At 43.4% G+C, this 27682-nt stretch overlaps 1 protein-coding gene across 4 annotated transcripts in view; it reads right to left on the bottom strand.

Annotated features, from left to right (window-relative positions):
- SASH1 (SAM and SH3 domain containing 1) overlaps nucleotides 1-27682 on the bottom strand; it is a 281596-nt gene that overhangs the window by 235332 nt on the left and 18582 nt on the right. Inside the window, exon 1 of one of the 4 annotated variants that reach the window (XM_063725045.1) lies at nucleotides 22680-22759. The exons of the other annotated variants lie outside the window; for them this stretch is intronic. Coding sequence (XP_063581115.1) covers nucleotides 22680-22712 — 33 coding nt within the window. The 5' untranslated portion in view covers nucleotides 22713-22759. Of the gene's footprint in view, nucleotides 1-22679; nucleotides 22760-27682 lie in introns of those variants that run through there. 4 annotated transcript variants of the gene reach the window in all.

Genomic DNA, 27682 nt, shown 5'->3' with positions numbered 1-27682 from the left:
TGGCTCCCTTCACATTCAGTGCACTACAGATAAAGAGGCCAGTCTGCCCCACGCTGCCTACGCTTGGGACTCTGGTGGGTTCCCTCTCAGCCTCTCTCATTAAAAACAGCAGAAACAGAAGCCCGTGGAAGATGCTGCCAACTGGAAACACCTAGATAAGGGTAAAACTTGACAAGAAATTGTAAACATTGCACTCTGACTCCAGTAATATTATATTCTCAGTAAATCATTTGGAAAAATAATAAAGGTTTTACATCAAGCTAGGCAGAAGTAATGTTTGGACTATGTTTTGATTCTATTTTGAAAATACTGGTGCTCCAGGAAATCAGTGAACAAAAGCAGGACTGTATCTCAAGGCTGTGAGGGGAAGAATCTATTGGTCAAAGTACAGGGATTTAGGAAGGTTGAAATGCCCATGGGTGTGGCAGGCTAGTCTTAGTTTTGAGGCTTTTATTTTTTCCTTGACACAGGGTCTTGATCTATGGCTCAGGCTGGAGTGTAGTGGCACAATCATGGCTCACTGAAGCCTCAACCTCCCAGGCTCAAGTGATCCTTCTATCTCAGCCTCCTGAACAGCTGGGACTACAAGCGTGCACCACCACACCCAGCTAATTTTTAATTTTTCTGTAGAGATCGGGTCTCACTATGTTGCCCAGGCAGGTCTCGAATTCCTGGGCTCAAGCAATCCTCTTGCCTGGGCCTCCCAAAGTAGTGAGATTACAGGCAGGAGCCACTGTGCCTGGCCTAGTTTTGAGATTTTGACAGAGTAAGAAAGCTCCCATAACTAAAGTGAGGAAATCTCTTAAATTTAAAAAAGGTTGAATTTTTATAAAACTGATCAACTAATGGGGTTACCTGCATCATAAAAAAGTATGGTCTTTTAAAGATTCATCAAGGAATCTAAGGTAGTGGTTGAACAGATGGGCTTTGGCTTCAGACAAACTTCAACTCCCAGCAAGTTACTCTCTAAGGTTCATTTTCTCGGTTATTAAATGGGGTCAATAACAGTGCCTATGACATAGTGTTGATAAGACAAATAAAAAAGTTAGTTTGCAAAGAACTGAACACCATGAGTGTCACATAGCAAATGATCAATAAAAACATATTAGCTACTTTAAAAATTATTATGTGGAAAAGTACTTACTATAATCTCTATCTGGCATAAAGGGAGCAGTCACAGTCAATATATGATCACAGTTGTTATTCAATTTTTCATTTAAATTCTATTTAATAACAGTAATAAATAGTAGCTCATTTAATCCCTTAAATTCTTGCAGATCATTAACTGTTTTAAAAATCATTTATACAGGGCTGAGCACAGTGGCTCACGCCTGTAATCCCAGCACTTTGGGAGGCCGAGTTGGGCAGATCACCTGAGGTCAGGAGTTCGAGACCAGCCTGACCAACATGGTGAAACACCAGCTCTACTAAAAATACAAAAAATTAGCCGGGAGTGATGGCAGGCGCCTGTAATCCCAGCTATTCGGGAGGCTGAGGCAGAAGAATCACTTGAACCCAGGAGGTAGAGGTTGCAGTGAGCCAAGATCGTGCCACTGCACTCCAGCCTGGGCTCGACAGCCTGGGCTCTGTCTCAAAAAAAAAAAAAAAAAATCATTTATACCATTTTTCATTAATAGACTTGAAACTTAGGAGAGCAAAAGGAATTCTAAACCCACCCTCTCGTTCTTGTCCCTCCTCTTGATCTAAAGACAGTAATGATGTTGGGTGGAGACGCAAGAAAGAAAATACAAAGAATGCCTATTTCCAAACTTTTGTTTGAGGGCCTAAAATGAAAACTTATGCTGTAGATTAGAGGGAAATGACCGTGAATGTCTTAGAAATAACTCCTAGATTCAGGCACAACATAATGCATTCAGCGGGCTCAGTAAATTCCTCATTACCATATAAATTGTTTTCAAATCTGATCTAATAGGATATGATTAATAATTGGAATTTGTTTTCTTCAAGAAGCTGAATGATTGAAGGGAAACTGATACAGTTTAAAGGACCATTTCTAAATTGATCAAGTAGTTTTTGTTTTGTATAAACAAAAGTATTCTGATTAGAATTAGAATGAGCTCCTTGTGGATACTGAGTGGGGAAGTGTGTAGCTGTGGCCTTGGAGTTGCATGAGTTCACCACAGGAAGTGGGGCTGCATCCACTCACCATATGGCTTTTAAAATGAGAATTACAAAAATTATGGCTGCTCCGGGACAGGACTTCTGACTCCATGTTGTTTATCCTCTGATTAGAATACCTGGTAAGGCTCCCAATGTCACTTGGGCTACATCCCACTCTTTTTTGTTTTCTCTCTAGACCATTTCTGAGATGCAAAAGCCTGTTTCTGGTGTAAACTGAATGCAACCTGAGTTGCTTATGAAAATCTGGACAGGAAAACACTGAGTTTATGCTAAAGGTGATTCTCAGAGGAACAAGGTTTCCTTGTTGAAGTTGTCCAAAATTCAGAGCTATGCAAGGGGGAGGGAAGGATTAGCAAGTTAAGGGAAATAAAACCAGCAAAATAAGTCCTTCGATGAGGAATTAATGCAATGTGTTCAAGCCAGTTGACACAATTACAGCTCCCACTTCTCTGCCAGAAGGAGCAGGTAGCAGTATCTAATTCCATTCCCCACCCTACACCCAGCATGCAGCCGCACGTGCCACAGCCACCGAGGCCCCTGTCAATTAGAAACAGCATTAAAATGACATGCCATCTGCTCTACAAATGTCATCGAGCTTGTGCCACCTGTTGAGGGGTTGTGGGGGCAGTGGAAGGGTAAAAAGTCTCCACATAGGTTTGGGTATTTATACAAACAAAGAGCCATTTGATTCAACGTCCTCCCTCTCCCACCACCCTCTCCTACCCTTCTTTGCCAGAAATCTTTTTGAATAGTTTTGCAGCAGTATTTTCTACCCAGAAGAACATTTAAATACCATGCCCCAGGAATCACAGGACATTGAAAAACATGTGATGTACCCCAATTAGTAGGGAAAGTAATAGCTTGAAGCTACTCTTGAGCCATCCACCACTTGCATTCACAAATAAACATGAAGGAAAAGTGCAGCCAAGAGGATTTGCGCTTAATGAATTTTCTCCGGGTGAATACTAAGACACCGGAATAGGTATACAGGAGATTATGAAAGCTCTTTTCCAAAGATCTGGACATTAGGAATAGTATGTCCAAATCAGGACATCATGTCAGCTTCCGTAAGCTTCCCTCCTAGTATCTGCTAATGTAGTTTCCCCCTTCTACAATATCTGTGCCCAAGTTTGAGGTTTGACTCAATTGGTCTCTCCTCTCTCTGCCACTAACTCCTAAAATTTCTTTTTTGTTGGGAAGGGGTGTTGTTTTGTTTTGCTGGGGTCATTTAGTGAATCTCCCTCCTCAATCCCTCCACATCCCACTGAATCTCTATTGACACTTCTACCTGTCCTTCAAGACACAATCTGATGCCACCTCCCCAGGAAGCTTTTCTTGACTGTCTCTTCTCATCTAGCAAGAGCCACAGCCTCCTTCTCCTCCTCTTCTTATCCCTATAGGATAATAGAACCTATCTCCTAAGGCTAGAATTAACTTATATAATGAATATAAAGGCACATCTAAAACCTAGCATAGAGTAAATGGTCAATAAACTTTAGCAAATTTTACTTTATGCATTAGGTAGTTTAATTCGCAGAGCATATTTTTATTCAGTGCTACTACTAATTTTGTTTTCACTTTAGAGATGAGGAAATGGGTATTTCTAAAGGTTAAGAAGCTTGCCTATGGTCATTCACTCAGCTTTAAGTGCCAGAGCACAATTTTTAAAATATCGCCTTCATGCTTTTTGGTTGTTGTTGTTGTTATTAATAGACAGGATCTCACTCTGTCACCCAGGCTGGAGTACAGTGACATGATTTATAGCTCTGTGCAGCCTCAAACTCCTAGGCTCAAGCAATCCTCCCACCTCAGCCTTCCAAAGTGCTGAGATTACACGCATGAGCCGCCATGCCTGACCACCTTCATGGTTTTTGATGACTAAGTACTATCTAGAGTATTGTTTCTTTTTTCTTCCTGATCAGGTTTATGGAGGTATAATTTACCCACTAAAAATCATGCTTTTTATTGCACAACACTATGAGTATTACAGTCATGTAACCAGCATGACAGTCAAGATATAGAACAGTTCCATCACCCCACAGATGCCCTCATGCTATTTAACAGTCAACTCGTCCCCCGACCACCAAACTCCAGAAAACACTGATCTGATTTCTATCCTTACTGTTTGACTTTTTCTAAAATGTCATACACATGGAATCATACAGTATGCAGCTTTTTGAGTCTGGATCCTTTCACTTAGCAAGAAGCATTTGAGATGCGTCCAGGTGACTCAGTGTATCAGAAGTTTCTTGCTTTTTATTGCTGAGCCGTATTCCACTGTGTGGATGTACCAGAGTTTACCTGTTTACCAGTTGAAGCAGGTTTGAAAATTGTTTAGTTTTTCTTGATTATGAACAAAGCCATGATAAACATTCAAGGAAAGGTTTTATTTCTTTATTTTTTTTCTGAGACAGGGTCTTGCCCTGTTGCCCAGGCTGGAGTGCAGTGGTATTGTGCCATCTTGGCTCCCTGCAACCTCCCTGTCCCAGGTTCAGGGGATCCTCCTACCTCAGCCTCCCGAGTAGCTGCAATTACAGGTGCATGCTGCCACATTCAGCTAATTTTTCTATTTTCAGTAGAGATGGGGTTTCACCGTGTTGACCAGGCCGGTCTCAAACTCCTGGGCTCCAGCAATCCTCCTGCCTCGGCCTCCCAAAGTGTTGGGATTATAGGCATTAGCCACCGCATCTGGCTGACAGGTTTTATTTGAAAATAGGTTTTCATTTCACTTTTTCATACCTAGAAGTGGGATTGGTGGGTCATAGGGAAAGTTCGCATGTATGTTTAATTTTATTAGAAACTTAGGTGTGGTGGGTGGCAGGCACAGTGGCTCATGCCTGCAATCCCAGCACTTTGGGAGGCCAAGGCAGGTGAATCACAAGGTCAGGAGTTTGAGATGAGCCTGGCCAACATGGTGAAACCCTGTCTCTATTAAAAATAAAAAAATTAGCTGGGTGTGGTGGCAGGCACCTGTAATCCCAGCTACTTGGGAGGCTGAGGCAGCAGAATTGCTTGAACCTGGGAGGCAGATGTTGCAGTGAGCTGAGACCATGCCACTGCACTCCAGCCCGGGTGACAGAGTGACACTCCGTCTTGGGGTGGGGGGTGGAAGAAAGAAAAAAAAAAGAGAAAAGAAAAAAAGAAGCTTAGGTGTGGTGGTGCATGTCCGTAATCCCAGCTATTCAGGAGGCTGAGGCTGGAGGATCACTTGAGCCCAGGAATTTGAGACCAGCCTGGGCAACATAATGAGACCCTAGCTCAAAAAACAAAACAAAACAAACAAACAAACAAAAACCTGTCAGACTGACTTTCTACACCATTTTCTATTCCAATAGGCAACGCTTGAGAGTTTCCTTTGCTCCGCATCCTTGCCAGCACTTGCCATTACCAGCCTTTTTTTTAAAAAAAGTCATTCTAATAGTTATTTTGTTGTTTATTAAATTTGCATTTTCCTGATGACTAATTATGTTGAGTATCTTTTCATGTGTTCTGTTAAATCTTTTGCCCGTTTTAAAAATTATGCTATTTTCTTATTATTGAGTTTTGAGATAAGTGAATATATATTCTGGATACAAGTCCTTTATCAAATACATACTTTGCAAATATTTTCTCTCAGTGCGTGGTTGCCTTTTCATTTTATAGCATCTTTCAAGGAGAATTTTGAATTTTGACTAAATTCAATTTATCCATGTTTTCTTTTATGAATCATATCTTGTTTTAGTGACAAAATCTTATTTACCAAAGTCACAGCAATTTTACATTGAGGTCTATGATCTATTTTATTTTTTTTCACATATGGATATCCCATTGTTCCAGCACCAGTTGTTAAATAGATAGAGCACAGATTTGAACTCAGGCTTTTCTGATTCTAGAGGCTAAGTTTGTTTTGTTTTGTTTCGAGACAACGTTTCACTCTTGTCGCCCAGCTGGAGTGCAGTGTCGCAATCTTGGCTTACTGCAACCTCCGTCTCCTGGGTTCAAGAGATTCTCCTACCTCAGCCTCCCAAGTAGCTGGGACTACAGGCATGCACCACCACACCCGGCTAATTTTTGTATTTTTAGTAGAAACGGGGTTTCACCATGTTAGCCAGGCTGGTCTCAAACTCCTGATCTCAGGTGATCCACTCTCCTCGGCCTCCCAAAGCGCTGGGATTACAGGCCTGAGCCACCATGCCCAGCCTAGAGGCTAAGTTTTACCATGTACTTCCTGTACTATGCTTGTTTATATTTTTAATTTTCTGCTGGATTCTAAACTCTGCCAGACTTCCCTACATTCCCCCACATGGTGCCTTGAACATCATATGTCCTCACTGAATACTCTCCTAGGTTGACATTTAAATGGAAGATGGGATATTAATTACTCAAAACTCGCCAGTTTTTGTTCTCCTTTGCCCAAGAAATGAATGATACCCTCGTACATGGTGTGTATGTGTTTAGAGCTCTGACCCACCCAACATGCTGGCAAAGGTCACCTGTCTAATGTTTATAATTGACCTTCATACCCTAAGTCTTTTAATACAAAGAGAGAGGAACTAGCCTTTTTTTTTTTTTTTTTAAAGCAACATGAGAAGGTAACATGAGCCTCCATCTACCAAGGATATGAGGACAATAGCCTTTCTTCTGACCACATTCCTGCCTGTTGTACAAGCCGTGGCTGTCCTAAGGAATGATCATTTGCCAATCTGTTCTGACCAGTGGGCAGGGCCAGCTCAGAGACAATCTGGGGCCAGAACTAGTGGGTGGATATGGGTGGAGGTGGGAAATATGCCACACTAGGGTAACTGAGATTAACTGAGGTCTTGATTCTGATCCTAGAGTAAATTAGCTAGTGCAGGCAAGCCCTTCAGCTCCATGGATTTATAAGCAAAGGCCTTTCTGTAACTGACAGAGGGCAAAGCCAGCAAACCACTGCTTAGCCTTTACCACTGAAAAGGCAGAAAGGCTTGCAAAGTCTATTCGAAAAGATGTTGTCTTTATACTCCATCACTCTTTTTGGGTTATAATAACCTTCAGTTCTCACTGAATCACTGAATATTCCGTACTCTTTTTCCCCCAGGCAGCATAACTACAAGCATCAAGCCATTCCTGATGGGACCACTTAGAGAAAGAGAATCTTTTTTTTTTTTTTTGGAGACAGTCTTGCTCTGTCGCCCAGATTGGAGTGCAATGGTGCAATCTTGGCTCACTGCAACCTCCACCTCCTGAGTTCAAGCGAGTCTCCTGCCTCAGCCTCCTGAGTAGCTGGGACTACAGGCATGTGCCACCACACCTGGCTAATTTTTGTATTCTTAGTAGAGGTGGGGTTTTGCCATGTTGGCCAGGCTGGTCTCAAACTCCTGACCTCAGGTGATTCACCCACCTCGGCCTCCCAAAGTGCTGGGATTACAGGCATGAGCCACTGCGTCTGGCAGAGAAAGAGAATCTTATGGACTGACAAGGAACAATTCTATTTTCTAGACATGAGAAACTACAACACAAGACAGTAAAGCAGAAAATACTTTAAAAAGCTCCTAAGTTGCCAGGTGCGGTGGCTCACACCTGTAATCCCAGCACTTTGGGAGGCCGAGGTGGGTGGATCACCTGACATCAGGAGTTTGAGACCAGCCTGACCAACATGGTGAAACCCTGTCTCTACTAAAAATACAAAAATTAGCCGGGTGTGGTGGCACATGCCTGTAATCCCAGCTACTTGGGAGGCTGAGGCAGGAGAATTGCTTGAGCCTGGGAGGCAGAGGTTGCAGTGAGCCAAGGCAGCGCCATTCATTGCACTCCAGCCCGGGCAACAAGAGTGAAACTCCGTCTCAAAAAAAAAAAAAGCTCCTAAGTTTTTGATGAAAAACTGATATGATACCTGAAGGGTTCTTTGCCTGGGACCCATTACAGAGCAAGTTCTTTAAAATGCCATATTGTTACCCATTATTATACATTTTTTTGGGGGGGGCGGATTTAGTATCTTTTTAACTGTGGCAAAATACCATTATTAAATTTTGCCCAAGGTAAGATACATACATACACTTGCATGTGTGCATGCATACACACACGTACACAAACACATGTGAGACACCACAGAAGAAGTGAAAGAGGGACATGGAGGTTAGGAATCCAGAGAAAAAGATGGATCCAGAGATACCCAAGAAAGAGATCAAAAAGATAGTGAGGACACTGTGGCTGGTTATACTTCTTGCTTATCTCCATGGTAAATCTGTGAGTGTTCAGGCTGTCTCTCCTCCGTATTTTCTGCCCTCATATTACCACAGATCTCCTGCTAGGATCATGGCGCCTCTTCAGTGCTTTGCACATCTTGAACATTCAGAGTCAGCTGAGTTATTTCAGAAAAGAATTAAATAAAATATATTTGTCGTGCAAATATTACTGGAAAAGTCATCAAACCCTGAGCCAAGTGACCAATTAAGTAAAATTCTAAGTGATTTGCTTTCCACCAAAATAAAGCCAAGTTAAGTTGACTAAGAGGCTAAGCAGACATTTTAATAACCTAATTCAACAAGCAGCTGCCTAATTCAACAAGCAGCAGGAGGGAGATGACAGGTCATTCTGGTAGAGCTGGATTCTTAGGATCAGTCATACATCAACCTTTGAAGCCTGGGATCAGCAAGGGGTGGAATAACAGTAAATACAATCAGATGCATGGAGCCTTAGGGCAGCTACGGAACCTGTTTCATAAATATCTTGTTCCAGGAGGATGCTATTATTTAATGGGCTTGGCACCTCATTATACTGTAAGATCTTTTAGGGTAGGGCTCCCAGCTTCCTCTCCAGTTGCCTATAAAGGTTGTGCTGGCCAGGTGCGGTGGCTCACGTCTGTAATCCCAGCACTTCGGGAGGCCGAGGCAGGCAGATCATGAGGTCAGGGGTTCGAGACCATCCTGACCAACGTGGTGAAACCCTGTCTCCACTAAAAATACAAAATTAGCCAGGCACGGTGGCACATACCTGTAATCCCAGCTACTCAGGAGGCTGAGGGAGGAGAATCGCTTGAACCTGGGAGGCGGAGGTTGCAGTGAGCTAAGATGGAGCCACTGCACTCCAGGCTGGATGACAGAGCGAGACTCCGTCTCAAAAAATAAGAAAGAAAAGAAAGAAAGAGACAGAGAGAGAGAGAAAGAGAAAGAAAGAAAGAAAGAAAGAAAGAAAGAAAGAAAGAAAGAAAGTTAGGTTGTGCTGAGGATGTGACAAGCAGCCAGTTCTCTGGGTCACTCAAGGATGACTAAGAGGAACTGTCACCCTATATGTTTACAAATACCAAGGCCTGGTCATCTGACCCACCTCTGCTTGAGCACATTGCACAGAGTGAGTTCCTAGAGGTACATTCCCATTCCTGTGGCCAGGATGAAGCTCTCCCAGTTCTTGAGGGCAGCTGGTTTCTGAGACACAGTGGTTCTGCATGGGCTGTTGGGTGATGTGTTCTATAGCCTCTTTCTCAGGGGTAAAGGAGGGATGAAGAAGAAAACCTGACCCTGTCTCAGCTCGGGAGAATCTGTGCGTGTTTCTAGGGAGAGGAGACTGTAAGAATAGGAGGGAAAGACTGCTTCAATAAAACAAAAGAGGGACTGTAAGTAGGAGTGTGGACGGATGCCTCCCCTACCGCAGCAAGACTGAAGACTCCCTGGAGAATCTTAGTGTGGGTTGAAGTAGCAGCTGCTTTGAGAACACAAAATATCGGAAGCAGAAAGCAACCTCAGCAACAGAGGAAGTGGCAGTGGGTGAAGAGTCTTGCCAATCAACAAGTTTTCCTGGGACCCAGCTGAGGCCTGGAACCTTGGGGCTCAGAGGCCTATGTCCCTGGCTGGAGGACTTGTGCTGGTTCATTTCCATCTTCCCCTCAGATCTATCTCTGCTTTCTCTGCCATCTGTCCCCTTAGAGGTGGACAGCTATAGATGGCGTCCTGACTTCCTGGTTCCCTGGCTTCTTTTGGGTTGGGTCAATGGCAGAGAGAACAAGCGAGTGGAAAGAGAAAGAAGTAGGTAGGGTATTTATGGCTATTCTTACCTGTGCCCCACACCTGCCAAAGTTTTAGCAATTGCTACATTCCTCTAAGGCCAGGGATCAGTAGAGGTAACTCCTTCTTCCAGGGTTCTGTTTTCTTTTTTTAAATTGTTTTAATTTTGAATTTTTATGGATACATAGTAGGTGTATATATTTATGGGGCACATGAGATATTTTGATACAAGCATATAATAATCACACCAGGATAAATGGGGCTCATCACCTCAAGCACTCATCATTTCTTTGTGCCATGGACATTCCCATTGTACTCCCTGAGTTATTCTAAAACATAAATGTTCTGGTACCTGATTTAACAACTGTTTCCTCGAATTTCCCCTTCAGACTTAAGCATAGGAAAGGCTTTCTGATGTTGCTAGTTTCTAGTGCATCACCATCTTTGGTTGTTCTTTAATCCTGCCCACAGCTCTGTTAACTAGTGCCCTTATTTCACGCTTGTCAAACTCATTGGGTCTGCCAGCTGTTTAAATGCTGAATCCTGACTAAAAGAGAGATCCTTTTATTTTCGTCTTTTCTTCCTTTTTTTTTTTTTTTTTTTGAGTCAGAGTCTCGCTCTGTCGCCCAGGCTGGAGTGTAATGGCATGATCTTCGGCTCCCTGCAATCTCTGCTTCTCAGGTTCAAGCAATTCTCCTGCCTCAGCCTTTCGAGTAGCTGGGATTACAGGCTCCTGTCACCACGCCCAGCTATTTTTTTAATTTTTAGTAGAGATGGGGTTTCACCATATGGAGCTGGCTGGTCTCTTGGCCAGAGTGATCTCGAACTCCTGACCTCCTGATCCCCCTGCCTCAGCTTCCCGAAGTGCTGAGATAACAGGCGTGAGCCACCGCGCCTTGTCAAAAGATCAGTTTCAAGGTTTCCACAGAGCAAGAGCTTTGGTGAGCTTCTGACTGTAAACTCAGGAACAAATAGAACCTTTAACTTTCCTCAGGAACCCATGCAGCAGTAGACAAAAGAGGCAAAGAACTTGAGGAAATAAGCCTCAGCCCAGGAATGTTAATGAGAAAGAAACTCTGGAACAATGACCAAAAGTGTATAAATAGAGGATAAACTGCTGAATACATTCTAAAGAAATGTGTATTCAGGAACTGAGTAGTATAGAATGTATAAGTTATTTATTCATTTGAGATTGAGTCTCGCTCTATCGCCCAGGCTAGAGTGCAGTGGCACAATCTTGGCTCACTGCAACCTCCACCTCCTGGGTTCAAGAGATTCTGGTGCCTCAGTCTCCCAAGTGGCTGGGATTACAGGCACCCGCCATCACCACGTCCAGCTAATTTTTGTATTTTTAATAGAAACGGGATTTTACCGTGTTGGCCAGGCTGATCTCGAACTCCTGACCTCAAGTGATCTGCCTGCCTCGGCCTCCCAAAGTGTTGGGACTACTGGCGTGAGCCATGGCACCTGGCCAGAATGTAGAAGTTATTTTAATAAGCTTTTCTAGAAGTTGTAAAATTTTAATGCTAGGTCTTTAAAAAGTTCTTTTTCTTCTCTTTTTTTAAGGTGGAAGATTTGGTTATTTTTAATTTTTATTTTTATTTTATTTGAGACGGAGTCTCACTCTGTCCCCCATGCTGGAGTGCAGTGGCGTGATCTCGGCTCACTGCAACCTCCACCTCCCGGGTTCAAGCAATTCTCTGCCTCAGCCTTCCGAGTAGCTAGGATTATAGGCCCCCGCCACCACGCCCGGCTAATTTTTTTTTTTTTTTTTTTTTTTTGAGACGGAGTCTCACTCTGTCGCCCAGGCTGGAGTGCAGTGGCGCGATCTCGGCTCACTGCAAGCTCCGCCTCCCAGGTTCACACCATTCTCCTGCCTCAGCCTCCTGAGTAGCTGGGACTACAGGCGCCCACCACCACGCTAATTTTTTGTATTTTTTTTAGTAGAGACAGGGTTTCACTGTGTTACTCAGGATGGTCTTGATCTCCTGATCTCGTGATCTGCCCACCTCGGCCTCCCAAAGTGCTGGGATTACAGGCGTAAGCCACTGCGCCCAGCTGTTTTTTTGTATTTTTAGTAGAGACAGGGTTTCACCATCTTGGCCAGGCTGGTCTTGAACTCCTGACCTCGTGATTCACCCACCTCGGCCTCTCGAAGTGTTGGGATTACAGGCATGAGCCACCGCACCCGGCCCCCGATTTGGTTATTAATTTGAGATCTTTCTTCCTTTTAAATATAGGCATTTAGAGCCATACATTGCCCTCTGAGCATTGTTTTAGCTGCATGTTATAAGTTTTGGTATACTGCATTTTTCCATCTTAAAGCACTTTCTAATTTTCCTTGTTATTTCTTCTCTGATCCACTGGTTATTTAGGAGTATATTTATTTATTTATTTATTTATTTATTTGTTTATTTGTTTATTTAGTTGCGACAGAGTCACTGGAGTGCTGTGGCACAATCTTGGCTCACTGGAACCTCCACCTCCTGAGTTCAAGCGATTCTCCTGCTTCAGCCTCCTGAGTAGCTGGGATTATGGGTGCCCGCCACCACCCAGCTAAGTTCTGTATTTTTAGTAGAGACGGGGTTTCACCATGTTAGTTAGGCTGGTCTCGAACTCCTGACCTCAAGTGATCTGCCTGCCTCAGCCTCCAAAAGTTCTGGGATTACAGGTATGAGCCACTGCGCCCAGCCTAGGAGTAAATTTTACATATTTTTACATATTTGTGAATTTCTCAAATTTCCTTCTGTTATTGATTTCTAATTTAATTCTATTATAGACAGAAAGCATACTCTATGATTTTGATTCCTTTATCTTGAGTCTTATTTTATAGCTTAGCATATGGTCTATCCTGAAGAATGTTCCATTTGTGCTTGAGATGAATATGTACTCGGCTTCTGTTGGATGGAGTCACAGATTTATTTTTAAATCAATTTTAGGCCGGGCGTGGTGGCTTATACCTGTAATTGCAGCACTTTGGGAGGTTGAGCTGGGTGGATCACCTGAGGTCAGGAGTTTGAGACCAGCCTGACCAACATGGTGAAACCCCGTTTCTACTAAAAATACAAAATTAGCCTGGCACGGTGGTGTGTGCTTGTAATCCCAGCTATTTGGGAGGCTGAGGCAGGAGAATTGCTTGAATCTGGGAGGCAGAGGTTGCAGTGAGCTGAGATCGTGCCATTGCACTCCAGCGTGGGCAACAAGAGCAAAACTCTGTCTCAAAAATAAATAAATAATTAAACAAACTAATTTTAAAGTACAGAGGTGCCTGGAATCAAACACATTCTCATCTCCTTTACCTTACCCATTGTTGAACTGGGAGAAGAACAGTTGCCATCATCTCTTTCTTTCTCTGTGTGTGTGTGTGTGTGTGTGTGTGTGTATATATATACTCGAGTATATATATATATATACACACACACATATATATACACACACATATATATACACATTATATATATACACACATACACATATATATACACACACACACATAGTATATAAATATATACACATAGAAATATATGAACACAGAAATTATATATATATATATACAGTGTGTATATATATATATTTCTGTGTGTATATATATATTTCTGTGTGTATATATATATATTTCTGTGTGTGTGTGTATATATATATATACACACACATCTAATGTACCCTATATATATATGATTTCTGTGTGTGTGTATGTGTATGTGTGTATAATTTCTGCAGCATGGAGACATTTTATATGAGTTTGAGAATAAAGCAGCATGAAGTAACAGAAACAGCAGAGATTTAAAATTTCCAGCTCTAACTCTTTAACACAAGTATCATGGCAAATCCTAGAAAATCAGAAGAGTGGTTTTGGATTCCAAAGATCCCTTCTAATGTTAAAATGGTAGGCAATTACTTACCTTCTCTACCTCTCACTTAGTCTCTATTAACCAAGGTCATAATATTACTAGCTTCTTAAGGGTCTTGTAAATGATGAATTTTTTGATTAAATAAGAAATAACATGAAAATTATTTAGCACAGTGTTTGGAACATACTGATCATTTAGTGAATATCAGTTGTTTTTAATATAGAACTGCAGGTCGCGCACGGTGGCTCATGCCTGTAATCCCAGCACTTTGGGAGGCCGAGGTGGGAGGATTGCTTGAGCCCACCAGTTCAGCCTGGGCTACATGGCAACGTAGCAAGACCCCATCTCTACAAAAAATGCAAAAAAAAAAAAAATCACCAAGATGGGGTGGTGTGTTTCTGTAGTCCCAGCTACTTGGGGGACGGAGGTGAAAGTAATGCTTCAGCCCGGGAGGCTGAGGCTGTAGTGAGCCATGATCACAACACTGCACTCCAGCCTGGGCCACAGAGCAAGATCCTGCCTCAAAAGAAAAGAAAAGAAAGGAAAAGAAAAACCCCAGGTTGGGCACGGTGGCTCACGCCTGTAATCCCAGCACTTTGGGAGGCCAAGGCAGGTGAACCACCTGAGGTCAGGAGTTCGAGACCAGCCTGGCCAACATGATGAAACCCTGTCTCTACCAAAAATACAAAAATTACCTGGGCATGGTGGTGGGCATCTGTAATCCCAGCAACTCGGGAAGCGGAGGCAGGAGAATCGCTTGAACCCAGGAGGCGGACTTTTTTTTTTTTGAGACGGAGCTTTGCTCTTGTTGCCCAGGCTGGAGTGCAATGGCATGATCTCGGCTCACCGCAACCTCTGCCTCCCAGGTTCAAGTGATTCTCCTGCTTCAGCCTCCCAAGTAGCTGGGATTACAGGCATGCGCCACCACGCCTGGCTAATTTTGTATTTTTAGTAGAGACAGGGTTTCTCCATGTTGGTCAGGCTGGACTCGAACTGCAGGTTATCCACTGGCCTTGGCCTCCCAAGTGCTAGGATTACAGGCATGAGCCACCGCGCCCGGCGGAGGCGGAGGTTTCAGTGAGCTGAGATTGTGCCAGTGCACTCCAGCCTGGAAGACAGAGCAAGACTCTGTCTCAACAACAACAAACCCAAAAAACAAACAAAAAACAAAGATATAGAACTGCAATGACTACTAATAAAGAAGGGTTTTACCAGTCCTTTTCTTCTCTACAGTAAAAGAAATAGGGAATTCTTTTTCACAGTGCTGTAGGGTTTTTGAAACTGTGACTTCATGTTGCTTCCTTGGTCTAAATGAAAGGAACAGAGTGTCTTAATACCAGCCAGGTGTGGTGGCTTACATTTGTAATTCCAGCATTTTGGGAGGCCGAGGCGGGTGGATCCCCTGAGGTCAGGAGTTCGAGACCAGCCTAGCCAACAGGGTGAAACCCTGCCTTTACTAAAAATACAAAAAATTAGCCAGTAAAAATATAAATATAAAAATATAAAAAATTAGCCAGGATTACTCACGCCTGTAATCCCAGCTACTGGGGAGGCTGAGGTGAGAGAATCACTGGAACCCGGGAGGCAGAGGCTGCAGTGAGCTGACATCTTGCTACCACACTCCAGCCTGGCTGACAGAGCAAGACCCCATCTCAAAAAAAAAAAATTCTTATTTCTGAGACGTAAAGTTGTTGTTTGTTTGACCAGGTCCCTAAAGCTTATTCTAGTGCACCTAAAAAGATTGGACCACCTGATGAGGATATTACGGAGGGGAAAGAGCATCTGATGGGCACAGAAAGGTCGGAGTCGATTAACTTTTAACATCCTTCCAACCCTGAGTTTACCAAGGCGGACAATAGAGGCTATGAAAATGAGTATTAGCATAAAATCATCTTGTGAATCTGATCATACTAATGAAAGGACACATTAATCAATTTATTTCTTGGTAGTATATTCAGGTTTTTAGCCTTCCATATTCAGTTTACTAAATCACTTCTGACAGCATGTTATGATAATGTAGTCATAGAAAAGAGTTAATTCATTTCTACCCAAAAGCAATTTACTGCCTCTCAAGTGTAGAATGGGAGCTGCAGTGCGTTGCTAAACTGATACCCATGCATCAATGGAAACAGGCCCTAGGCATTGAAAGTTTCCTTTCCTCCCCAACATCTTGACAACATTATCTGCTCCTAAAAATCTCCACCAAATTATTTGTTGGTGGGGCGGGTTAGGGGTGGCTAGTGCTCACAGGCACCCTGTAAATTTATTCTGATTTAAAAGTTGAGACCTTTTAACTGAAGATAGTATCCTGAATTAATGTTTGCTTCTCAGGCTCTCCTAATACAGGTTGACCTGATACTCAAAGGCTTCTTATGTTTATGTCATTTTCAGCCATCAAACCCCAGAGAACCCTGAAAGGTCTTTTTTTTTTTTTTTTTTTGAGGTGGAGTCTTGCTCCCATCTTGCAGGCTGGAGTGCAGTGGCACGATCTTGGCTCACTGCAACCGCCACCTCCCAGGTTCAAGAGATTCTCCTTCCTCAGCCTCCCGAGTAGCTGGGATTACAGGCGTGCGCCACTATGCCCGGCTAATTTTTGTATTTTTAGTAGACATGAGGTTTTACCATGTTGGCCAGGCTGGTCTCTAACTCCTGACCACAAGTGATCCACCCACCTCGGCCTCCCAAAGTGTTGGGACTACAGGCGTGAGCCACCGCACCCGATGAAAGTCTTTTAATGATATTAGAATATCTTAATTCTTGTAGCACCAATAAATGCTTAAAAAAAATTCTTGTCTAAAATCATTACAAAAAAAATCTTTGTAATGTTAGAGTGGCCCCTCCCCTATTTTATTACATCTCCTGCAACTGGCTATAGTTTAAACTTCACCGTTCTCTAGAATATAAAGCCTAAGAGGACAGAGAAGTTCATTTTGTTCCCGCTGTTTCCCAAACACCTTCAACTATGCTGGGCGTAGAGTGAGTGCTCAGTAGGTATTTGTTGAATGAATTCCCTCCTTTAATTCAAAAACATTTATATACAGTTTAAAGTATTTTTAAATGCTTGCAAAATTGTTTGTATGCTTTTATTTGTGAATTACTTAATGATATTTTGACTCAAGAGAAAACATAACCTAATGGCTCTCTGCTAACAAACTTACAGACTCATTCAAAGTGAGTTTTTCTTTTCCTTCCTTCCTTCCTTTCTTCCTTCCTTCCTTCCCTCCCTCCCTCCTTCCTTCCCTTCTTCCCTTTTTTCCTTCCTTCCTTCCCTCCCTCCTTCTCTTTCTCTCATTCTTTCTTTTTTCTTTCTCTTTCTCTCTTTCTTTCCCTCCCTCCCTTCCTTCCTTCCTTCCCTCCCTCTCTTTTTCTCTTTCTTTCTTTTTTCTTTCTCTTTCTCCTTTTCTTTCCCTCCCTCCCTCCCTCCCTCCCTTCCTTCCTTCCATCTCTCTCTTTCTGTTCAGGCTGGAATGCACTGGAATGATCATAGTTCACTGTAGCCTCTACCTCCCAGGCTCAAGTGATCCTCCCACCTTAGACTCCTGGGTAGCTGGGACCACAGATGCATGCTACCATGTCAGGCCACACTAATTTTTAAAAAACATTTTTTGGTAGACATAGGGTCTCGCCATGTTGCCCAGGCTGGTCTCCAACTCCTGGGCTCAAGCAATCCTCCTGCCTCAGCCTCCCAAAGTGCTGGGATTACAGGTGTGAGCTATTGCACCTAATTAAAGTCAGAAATTGCCACGTAAGAAATTATAATAAGGCCGAGCATGGTGGCTCACGCCTATAATCCCAGAACTTTGGGAGGCCATGGTGGGCAGATCACCCAAGGTCAGGAGTTCAAGACCAGCCTGGCCAACATGGTGACACCCCGTCTCCACTGAAAAAAAAAATACAAAAATTAGCTGGGCATAATGGTGGGTGCCTATAATTCCAGCTACTAGGGAGGCTGAGGCAGGAGAATCGCTTGAACCCAGGAGGCAGAGGTTGCAGTGAGCCAAGATCGCGCCACTGGACTCCAGCCTGGGCGACACAGCGAGACTCCATCTCAAAAAAAAGAAAAAAATTATAATAAAATTAGTTGCAAATCAATAATTCATTCTATTCTATTTTAATGAATGTTATTTCCCTTAAAACTTGCAAATTATAGCCATGTACTAATTTTTACCAAGAGTGGTGGTATTGAAACATCAATTCATTGAAGCATAATGAAACATCAATGCTTCAATAGGGTCCACCAGATAAAATATTAATAATTTTTTTTTAAGAGATGGAGTCTCGCTTTGTCACCCAGGCTGGAGGGCAGTGGCACGATCTCGGCTCACTGCAACCTCTGCCTCCCAGGTTCAAGCAATTCTCCTGCCTCAGCCTCCTGAGTAGCTGAGACTACAGGTGCACGCTGCCAGACCCAGCTAATTTCTTTTGTATTTCAGTGGAGACAGTGTTTCATCGTGTTGCCCAGGCTGGTCTTGAACTCCTGAGCTGAGGCAATCCGCCCGCCTTGGCCTCCCAAAGTGCTACAGGCGTAAGCTGCCACACCCAGACAATAATTTTTTAGTATACATATATATCCCAAATACTGCATAGGATGGATGGATGTTAAAAAATATTCATTATTTACATAAAATCTAAATTTAACTAGATGTCCCATATTTTTTTTTACAATCCTAGTTTCAAAGTTAGTATCACTGTTCTCATGTTAAAGTGTTGTCACAATCAAATAAAGGTTGCTTAATACATAAACCTGTCATTGTCTTTATACACAATGTCTTTAGTCTAAGCTATTTTACCATCCTCTTTCTTCAGGAAAATAAACAAATGAAAGAGGAAAATGACTTCCCCAGTGACGGCCCTGGTGCGACCCTCTCCACAGGGCCTCTCCTTTGTAGTTCTGGAAGGTTGGCTGCTCCCCGCGACAGCGTGCACCATGCCCAGAGTCCTACTCTCTGTGCTGAATGAACCATAGTTCACATGACAGACTCTCTTCAGGGTGCTCTTCCAGAAGTTTTCTGGAAGAGCAGCAGTCCTGTCCATATGGAAATACTAGAAATTTTAAGAATGCAACAGTAAAGAGATTCTCTTCCCTGAAGGCCTTTCTTTCCTTAGGTTAACCTCATGCCGAGGAAAAGCATCCACAGCTGCAACCCTTTGGCTCTTGGCCTTTGCTTTCGCAAGCATGAAAATGTGTGCTTTCAATATTTTGCTAAATTCCCCAAATCCTTTAAACAAGGAGCAACAGTCAGGGCAGAGTAGTAAACTACATCAGACTTGGGTATCCTCCATGCCAGCTCCTTCTCATTAGATGCTCTAGGGGGAGAAGCCCTTGTCCTTGATCCCTTTCTCCAAACTGCCGCACCAAAGGGATTTTGGACATGTGCCCACATATGTGTAACACTCTAGATAAACAAGTTTAGGGAGACTGTAGGTCCCAGCATGCTGCCTTTTGAGTTGGACAGAGCAGCGTTTAGAACCAACTGTCCTTGGGTCAATCACTCAATCCTATTGAGCCTCAGTTTTCTCATCTATAAAATGGGGCAATGAATACAATGAATCCCATAGAGTTACATGAGATATTGTTGTAATTATCTCCAGGAACATAGTAACTGCTAAGTACGTGCTACTACTTTAAATATAAAAAATAAAATATATACTTAATAATACACAAGGGCCTGGTGTGGTGGCTCATGCTTGTAATCCCAGCACTTTGGGAGGTTGAGGCAGGTGGATCACTTGAGGTCAAGAGTTTGAGACCAGCCTGGCCAACATGGCGAAACCCCGTCTCTACTAAAAATACAAAAATTAGCTGGGCGTGGTGGCATGCTCCTGTAATGCCAGCTACTCGGGATGCTGAGGCAGGAGAATTGCTTGAACCTGGGAGGCCAAGGTTGCAGTGAGCCGAGATCGCACCACTGCACTCCAACCTGGGTATCAGAGTGAGACTCTGTCTCAAAACGACAACAACAACAAAAACAAAAACAACAAAAAACAAAACCCACAAATATCCCATAGAAATTTGCTTTTTAACAAGTATTCCCTCCTTTAAAGTAACAATGATTTCCAACAAGTTTTTATGGTAACTAACAAAAGGCGTAATAAAAGTCAATACATGTAAGAAGTGGTATTAGAATAATATGAAACTTTGTTTCATTGTTTGGAAAAATGCTAACTCTCTATTGGACTAGTGCAAAGGATAGAATACAGACTGTCAGAATATTGAAAATTAACAATTTCACTAAGGGGCAAGGTGTGGGCAATACAGCAGTTGTCCCCACCCACCAGGTGAAGTGCTGGCTCCTGTCAACACACAGCCCTTCTTTGTGCTGGGGTCTGAAGGAGAGAGGCATGGCGGGAACAATTCTGCACTGTTCTTCAGCCCAACTGCACTTCCTCAGACAGGGGACAGTGCTTTTCTGCTGGAGCTGTGCTGCCATACGCCGCCGTTAGCTTAAACTGAATGTATCACAGGCTGCCGAGATAACTCTCTGCCCTGTGGGATTGTCACCCAGTTGATCAGTAATCAAAAGAGAGCTGGAAGGGTTCTTATTAGTAATATCACTTGTTTCTGTTTTTCTCCATTACTCCCTCTCTCCAAGGGAGAAGAAGCTGAGTTAAGAACAGAAATCAGAATCTGGGTTCTGCTCACCCAAAGAATAATGCATCCATTCTGTTCAGAAAATGCCTTGATTGTTGATTTGTTTACTTCAGCTCCTTCTCTGAAGGAGAGTATCAGAATTTTGGGGACAAAGCAAAAATTGGAAGAGAGAGAGATAAAGTATGCACGTGTGTGTGCAAACAGAGAACTCCTTTCTCTAAGTGTTGAAAATGCCTCTGTAATGAGCCTGCCCACCCAACTGCAGCATCAAGACTGGGGTTATTTTCCCCCCAAAGCTACATTTAAACCACCTAAAAGTGGGTAGCCAGGAATGCCAGTACTCATTTACTTCATTATCAGGGCCTCAGTTTACTCATCTATAAAATGAGGACATTGTATTAGACTGGTGTGTGTATGGGTGTGTATGTGTGTGTGTGTGTGAGAGAGAGAGAGAGAGAAAGAGAAAGAAAATAAGAATAGGTCTTATTAGTACAAAAGACTTACTAGGCATCCATTAATTTTTCTTTGCCTGTTTCAAAAGTGGGAACCAGATTCCATTCTATGCATTTTCACAAAATGGCTGTGCCAGTGGTTTTTCATTCCCATTCTTTGGAAAAGGCAGATGTCAATATAGAGCACAGGGAGTGGTGGAGACGAGAATACCCTACTGAGCTGTGGAACCCCTTTAGAAAGAAACTCAGCACTTTTTCCAAGTTCTTTTTTCCATCCAATAAGATATAAGGGTAACTCAAAATTTTAAGACATTTTTGCTCCCCTCTCATTCCTCCTTATGATTAAGACCTTGGGATCTGATCACACAGGCTGAGGGTCACAACTCCACACTGCCATTTATCAGGTGTTGTTTAAAACGTGGGGCATTAGCAATTCCAGGCCTCAAGCAGGCTTTTCTGTGCAGGAAAAATAATAAATAGAACAGTAGCAACTATGTATCACGTACTTAGTTACGTTCTAGGCAGGGTGCTAAGCAAGTGTTTCAGGAGTTGCTGCTTAATCTTCCTACCTCCTGGTGAGAAAGGGCCTATTGCTATCATTCCTATTTGGACTTCATTATGGTGAGAAATGATCTATATCATCCATCCCTACTGAGAGGTTCAGTCATTTGTCCAGAGTCTCAGAGCTAGTAAGGAAAGGGTCCAGGATTTGTACCACTCTGACCCTGAAGTCTGTGTTCTCAACCGTTCCTGGATTCTGCCACTGGTCTCCATTTCGACCGCTGATCCTATGACAGTTTGTTGGCTGTGTAGCCTCATTTGAATTCTTGTCTGCCTTCTCTTGTGGCCAGTAACACATCTGCAAAGCCACCTGTGGCCATGAAACCGAATTTTTTTGTGCAAAATCCAAGCATACTACTTCAGAAATTTGCAAATGACCAGTGCCACTTGGGCATCTTTGGATGGCAGGGCCAGCCCAGGTGTGGCAGGCATAGTCATATGGTGCTTTTCAGAGAATAGATTCCCTTTGCCTCCCCAGATCCATGCCAAGATCTTAATTGCAATTCACAGGCTTTTTCATGAAACACTTCAGCCATCCAAATTAGGCCAATGACTATTTCTTAGATTTCTCTTGCTCCCTTGAGAAATGTTAATGCTCAAAGAGTGTATTTGAATAAGAAATATTTCCTAAGTTCCAGTGAGAGACTAGAACCTTTGCTTTTCCTCCTCCCGGGACAGCTGGCATAGTTGGTCTAAGGTAAGGACTATAACAGCATCCTAGACAGAATCTGGAACACTGTTGTCCCTTGGGGAAAGCTCTAGCTAATGGCTTCTCCTAGGATTCCAACTCACAGCACCTCTTGAGCAGGCTTAAAGGGCGCTGGCATGTGGGTTGTAGAAAATTTAGATCCTGGCATCAGTGGCATAAACAAGATTTCTCCAATTCCCCTTCCCCTCCCCTTCCAGACTAGCTGAGTCTCTGGCTCCGACTCTGCCCACGCTGCCTGGGAAAGTACAGCTGTCAAGAAGGCAGGTGGAAAGCCTCCACACACAGTGCTGCCCAGTGTCCAGGGCCAAGCAAGTGGCGCCAATCCAGTGCCATCTCCGAAACCTGTGGGATGCAATCACTCCACTTCCATTCAGAAAGGAAGAATAAGCAAACAGTTCAAGGACACCTCCTCACCCCAGGCATGTATCTGATAGAACTGCAAACCATTCGGAGATGTTTCACTGGCTGCTGATTCCTGGCTGCATGCAAGGAGCCAAGCCTGAGGAGAAAAAGGGCAACATCTTTGCTCAGTGCTGGTCTGGAGTGCTCTGGTCCTGAGAACATCTAGAGGGGCATTCCCAGCAGCACTGAGCACCTACAGGGTTTGGATTATTTAGGGTGTGCAGGTGGTTCTGTGGCCACTATTTCCAGGTGAAATGAGCCCTTGGGATTATCACAGATCATGGTAGATCTTATACACCTTTCTGGGCTGCTGTTGATTCGCATAGACCTTTTTTTTGAGATGGAGTATCACTCTGTCGCCCAGGCTGGAGTGCAGTGGCGCAATCTCGGCCATTGCAACCTCCAACTCCCGGGTTCAAGTGATTCTCCTGCTTCGGCCTCCTGAGTAGCTGGGATTACAGGCACACGCCACCACGCCCGGCTAATTTTTGGTATTTTTAGTAGAGACAGGGTTTCGTCATGTTGGCCAGGCTGGTCTCAAACTCCTGACCTCAGGTGATCTGCCCAACTCGGGCTCCCAAAGTACTGGGATTATAGGCGTGAGCCACCGTGCCCGGCCCTGATTCACATAGACCTTTTAAAGCCTGGCATTGAACCTATGATCAATGGAATTCACATGTCACTTCCCTTGCTCTGCCCTGATGCTAGTTTGCTGGAGAAGGGAACTGAGTTGCCAGGGTACAGCTCTGGCTCTAGCCACATGTGGAGCATCTGAGTCCCCATGAAAGTCAGTGTTTGAGTAACATGCCCTTTACACCCCTCTTCCTAGGGCAGAGCCTTCTCAAGGCTATTTTTTGAGGTGTAGAGCCCCACAGGCCAGTGCATTTCTATAAGCACGTAGAAGAGACTGAAGGCAGAGTGTTGCTAATATCTGTAATAATAGCCATATCCCCAAAACAATCTCATTTCTGCGGAAGGCTCCATTAGCCCATATCCCAGGATAAAGCAGGTAGGGCCTGGGATTGTCAGGAGCCCCTAGGCAAATATGTCACCTTCTGCCCATGTGGATAGCAGGCAAGCTCAGAGCTCAGGGCAGACAGTGGTTTAAGTGCTTAAAAAAAATGAATTGGATAACCATCCAAATGGGATGGTTTAGTCATACAGCTCCCTGAGGCAGGAAATAACACAACTATTTCTCCCAGCTGCATGATTCTACGAAAAGATCATCACAGAAGACAACTCTGTCTACTTTCTAATCTCAAGTAACCCTGAAAAACACTTCATTAAGTACATTTGACAAAGTTAGTTCCTTCCTGTTCTATATTCGGGCATTTTTTTCCTGAATTCCTTTGCCTGATTTTGTAACCAGTGTTAAAGATGCTAGCCACTCTTTCTCAGGAGAATCTTAAAATAACCGAATTCTTTTAAGTACTAGTATCTATTTTTCTTGGCTCTAAGCTCTTTCTTCTTCTTTTCCAAGTCTGGATTTCTGGGTTCTTTTTCTTTAACCTTATCCCCAGTACCTGCTGGGAAACCAGCAACAACAAGAATAACAATGACAATAAATACTTTATACCCCAAGTTATGGCTTTCTTATTCTTATTTTTTATTTTTGGCTTTCATTTGACTTAAAAGAGCACTTCTTTTTTTTTAAAAAAAGTCCCCGAGTCATAAATACACTGTTTTTTTTTGTTGTTGTTGTTGTTGTTGCTGTTGTTTATTTGTTTTTTGATACTCTGTCACCCAGGCTAGAGTGCAGCGGTGTGATCACAAATCAATGCAGCATTGACTTCACAGGCTCAAGCAATCCACCCACTTCAGACTCCCAAGGAGCTGGGACTACAGGCACCATGTCACCAGGTCCAGCTAATTTTTTGTGTATTTTTTGTAGAGACAGAGTTTCGTCACATTGGCCAGGCAGGTCTTGAACTCCTGACCTCAAGTGATCTGCCCACCTTGGCATCTCAAAGTCCTGGGATTACAGGCATGAGCCACTGTGACTAGCCATCCCGCACTTTTTAAAAGCTATTCTTTTAAAAATTTTAAATTGACGCATAATAATTGAACATATTTATGGGATACATGTGATATTTCAATACCTGCATACTATGTATAATGATCAAATCAGGGCAATTAGTATATCTGTCACCTCAAATCTTTATCATTTCAAAGTTATTCTTGATATTCCTTCTTAATGTATTTTGTCTGAAGCAAGAATGAGCAAACAATCAACTGCCTGATTTTTGCCATGTCCTAATTACCCAAGATGGCCAGGCGCGGTGGCTCATGCCTGTAATCCCAGCACTTTGGGAGGCTGAGGCGGGCAGATAACAAGGTCAGGAGTTCGAGACCAGACTGGCCAATATGGTGAAACCCCGTCTCTACTAAAAATACAAAAATTAGCTGGGCATGGTGGCGTGCGCCGGTAGTCCCAGCTACTCAGGAGGCTGAGGCAGAAGAATCGTTTGAAGCTAGGAGGCGGAGGTTGCAGTGAGCTGAGGCTGTGCCACTGCATACCAGCCTGGGCAACAGAGCGAGACTCTACTCTGTCTCAAAAAAAAAAAAAAAAAATTGCCCAAGATATGATGGTGATGCCTCCCTGTGGATAAAAAAACTGTAGGAACAATGCCACTTATTTATCAGTCTGTGGCCCCTCATTTCCTTAAGTACAAATGCTTTAACATTATAAACTTTTTAAAAAGTTGTAGGCAAATGACCAATTCATATGTATTATGAACAAAGTGGGAAGCCAGAGCACACACGTGTTGTGTTTACAGATACCATCAAATAAAATCTAAGAAATTAAATTCATCTGACACATACTTAACAAAGTACATAATCATTATTATGTTGCACAGCAATTAGGCATAAATGGGAAGCAGTCATCATAAACATAATTGGCATGACTTTACACAGTCAAATTGTGAGGTTTCCTCTGATCATGTTTAGTTTCCTAAGATCTACAGTGGGTACCAATGTGGACGGTGTCCTCTGACTACATATGTCATCATCATTACACATGCTGACTGACACAAGGCTCCTCCACCCATTCCCTCAACAGTTAGAATTTCCTTGTCCCATCTTTCTCCCAGTCCCCAGCCTAGCATAGCCACGTCTTGGATTCTGTCCATTGTATTTGCACCTTCCAGCCCCAAACTCACACCCTGAAGTGGTCCTTGAGAAGCTGCTGAAGCTGTGCTTTTCCCTCTCCTTAGACGTCCTGGATGCTGAAGGCCTGAAGGGATTGATTTCTGGGCTCTGACATTGTGAATGGGAACTGTGCTGAAGTTACATTAAAAAGGATGAAATGCAACTGTGGGATGGAGAAGGAAAGGCTTGGGCCTAGGTTGCTGGTGAGTGTGGGATCTCTTTTAGCAAGTGACCCTAGTCATATTGGGAGTCACTCCCTTCCTTCCTTCCTTTCTTCCTTCTCCTTCCTTCCTCCCTTTGCCTTCCTTCCTTCCTTCCTTCTCCTTCCTTCCTTCCCTCCCTCCCTTCCTTCCTTCTCCTTCCTTCCTTCCTTCTTTCCGTCCTTCTCCTTCCTTCCGTCCTTCTCTCCTTCCTTCCTTCCTTCCTCCCTCCCTCCCTCTCTCGCTCTCTTTCTCTCTTTCTGAGTTTCGCTCTTGTTGCCCAGGCTGGAGTGCAATGGTGTGATCTGGGCTCACTGCAACCTCTGTCCCCCAGGTTCAAGCGATTCTCCTGCCTCAGCCTCCTGAGCAGCTGGGATTACAGGCACCCGCCACCACACCTGGCTAATTTTTTGTATTTTTAGTAGAGACAGGATTTTACCATGTTGGCCAGGTTGGCCTAGGACTCCTGACCTCAGGCAATCCACCCGCTTCGGCCTCCCAAAGTGCTGGGATTACAGGCATGAGACAACACGCCCGGCCCCTATGGGGAATTGATTGGTTCCCATCACTGAATTATCAGGAGTGGGGCCAGGTGCTTGGGCTGTCACTGAGGATCTGCGTCTGTCTACCTAAGCCCTGCTTTTCTCTGTGCTGATTTTATCTTAGGCAGGCTTTTTTGTATGGCGGGAGATGGCCATCAGCAGCTCTGGGCTTAAATCAATCATCTTAGAAATAATAAAACGAAGCACCTCTTTTCCAATAGTTTCAGCAGAAGTCTTTTTTTCCCCCCAATTGAAGTGAGCAAGAATAATTCAGATAAAGTACACCACAGGAGAAATCCATTGGCTCTCAGCCATATCAAGAGTCTTGGCATTTCTTAATAAAGTTAAACATTTTTCTCTTTTGTGATATAATCTGTGTTTTGCTAAATAGGAATTAAACTATCTTGAACTTTATTCCAAAAAAGTGAGGGAAACCGTCCAAGCAATGATATTACTTCATGGTTCTTAAGTTGCAGAAATTCGGGTTTATCCAATATCAAGGACACACTGAGACAAGTCACACTGTGCTCCCCTCAGTGTGACAGCACCTGAGCTGCCTATCAGGGAATGCAAGTGTGTTGGGGAGGCTGAGCCTCATGGCCTCCTGGCTCCCAGACCTGACCACATGGGTTGGACCACTAATTTCAAGATACTCTGAAGATTTTCCAATGGGGGCCAGTAACGTAAGCATCAAAAAGCAGCCTGTAGTCACAATGTACTCTTTATGATAGTCACTCTTCAACATGAAAAATATTCAAAAGGACATGGACATGGATCAAACAATATTCTAAATACACCAATAAAGAGAATCAGCACCACAAAAAGTCCTAATCACCTTGTACCTTATTAAAAATGGTGATATTGTGGTTATTTCTGGTTCATTTGGCTTGGAAATCACAGGTAGAAAGGAAAATGTTGGAAACAGTGTGAGACGAAATAATGCGAAAAATAAAGTGAGTTAGGTAAGGTGGCTCACACCTGTAATCCCAGTGCTTTGAGAGGCTGAGGAGGGAGGATTGGTGGAGCCCGGGAATTCAGGACCAGCCTAGGCAAATGGTGAAACCCTGTCTGTACAAAACAAAACAAAACAAAAAATTAGCCAGGCATGGGGGTGTGTGTCTAT

This window comes from Pongo abelii, chromosome 5 (assembly GCF_028885655.2).
Source record: "Pongo abelii isolate AG06213 chromosome 5, NHGRI_mPonAbe1-v2.0_pri, whole genome shotgun sequence".
Lineage (NCBI taxonomy): Eukaryota > Metazoa > Chordata > Mammalia > Primates > Hominidae > Pongo > Pongo abelii.
Note: the sequence above shows the minus strand (reverse complement) of the source record. Positions and strands in the feature narration are given on the sequence as shown.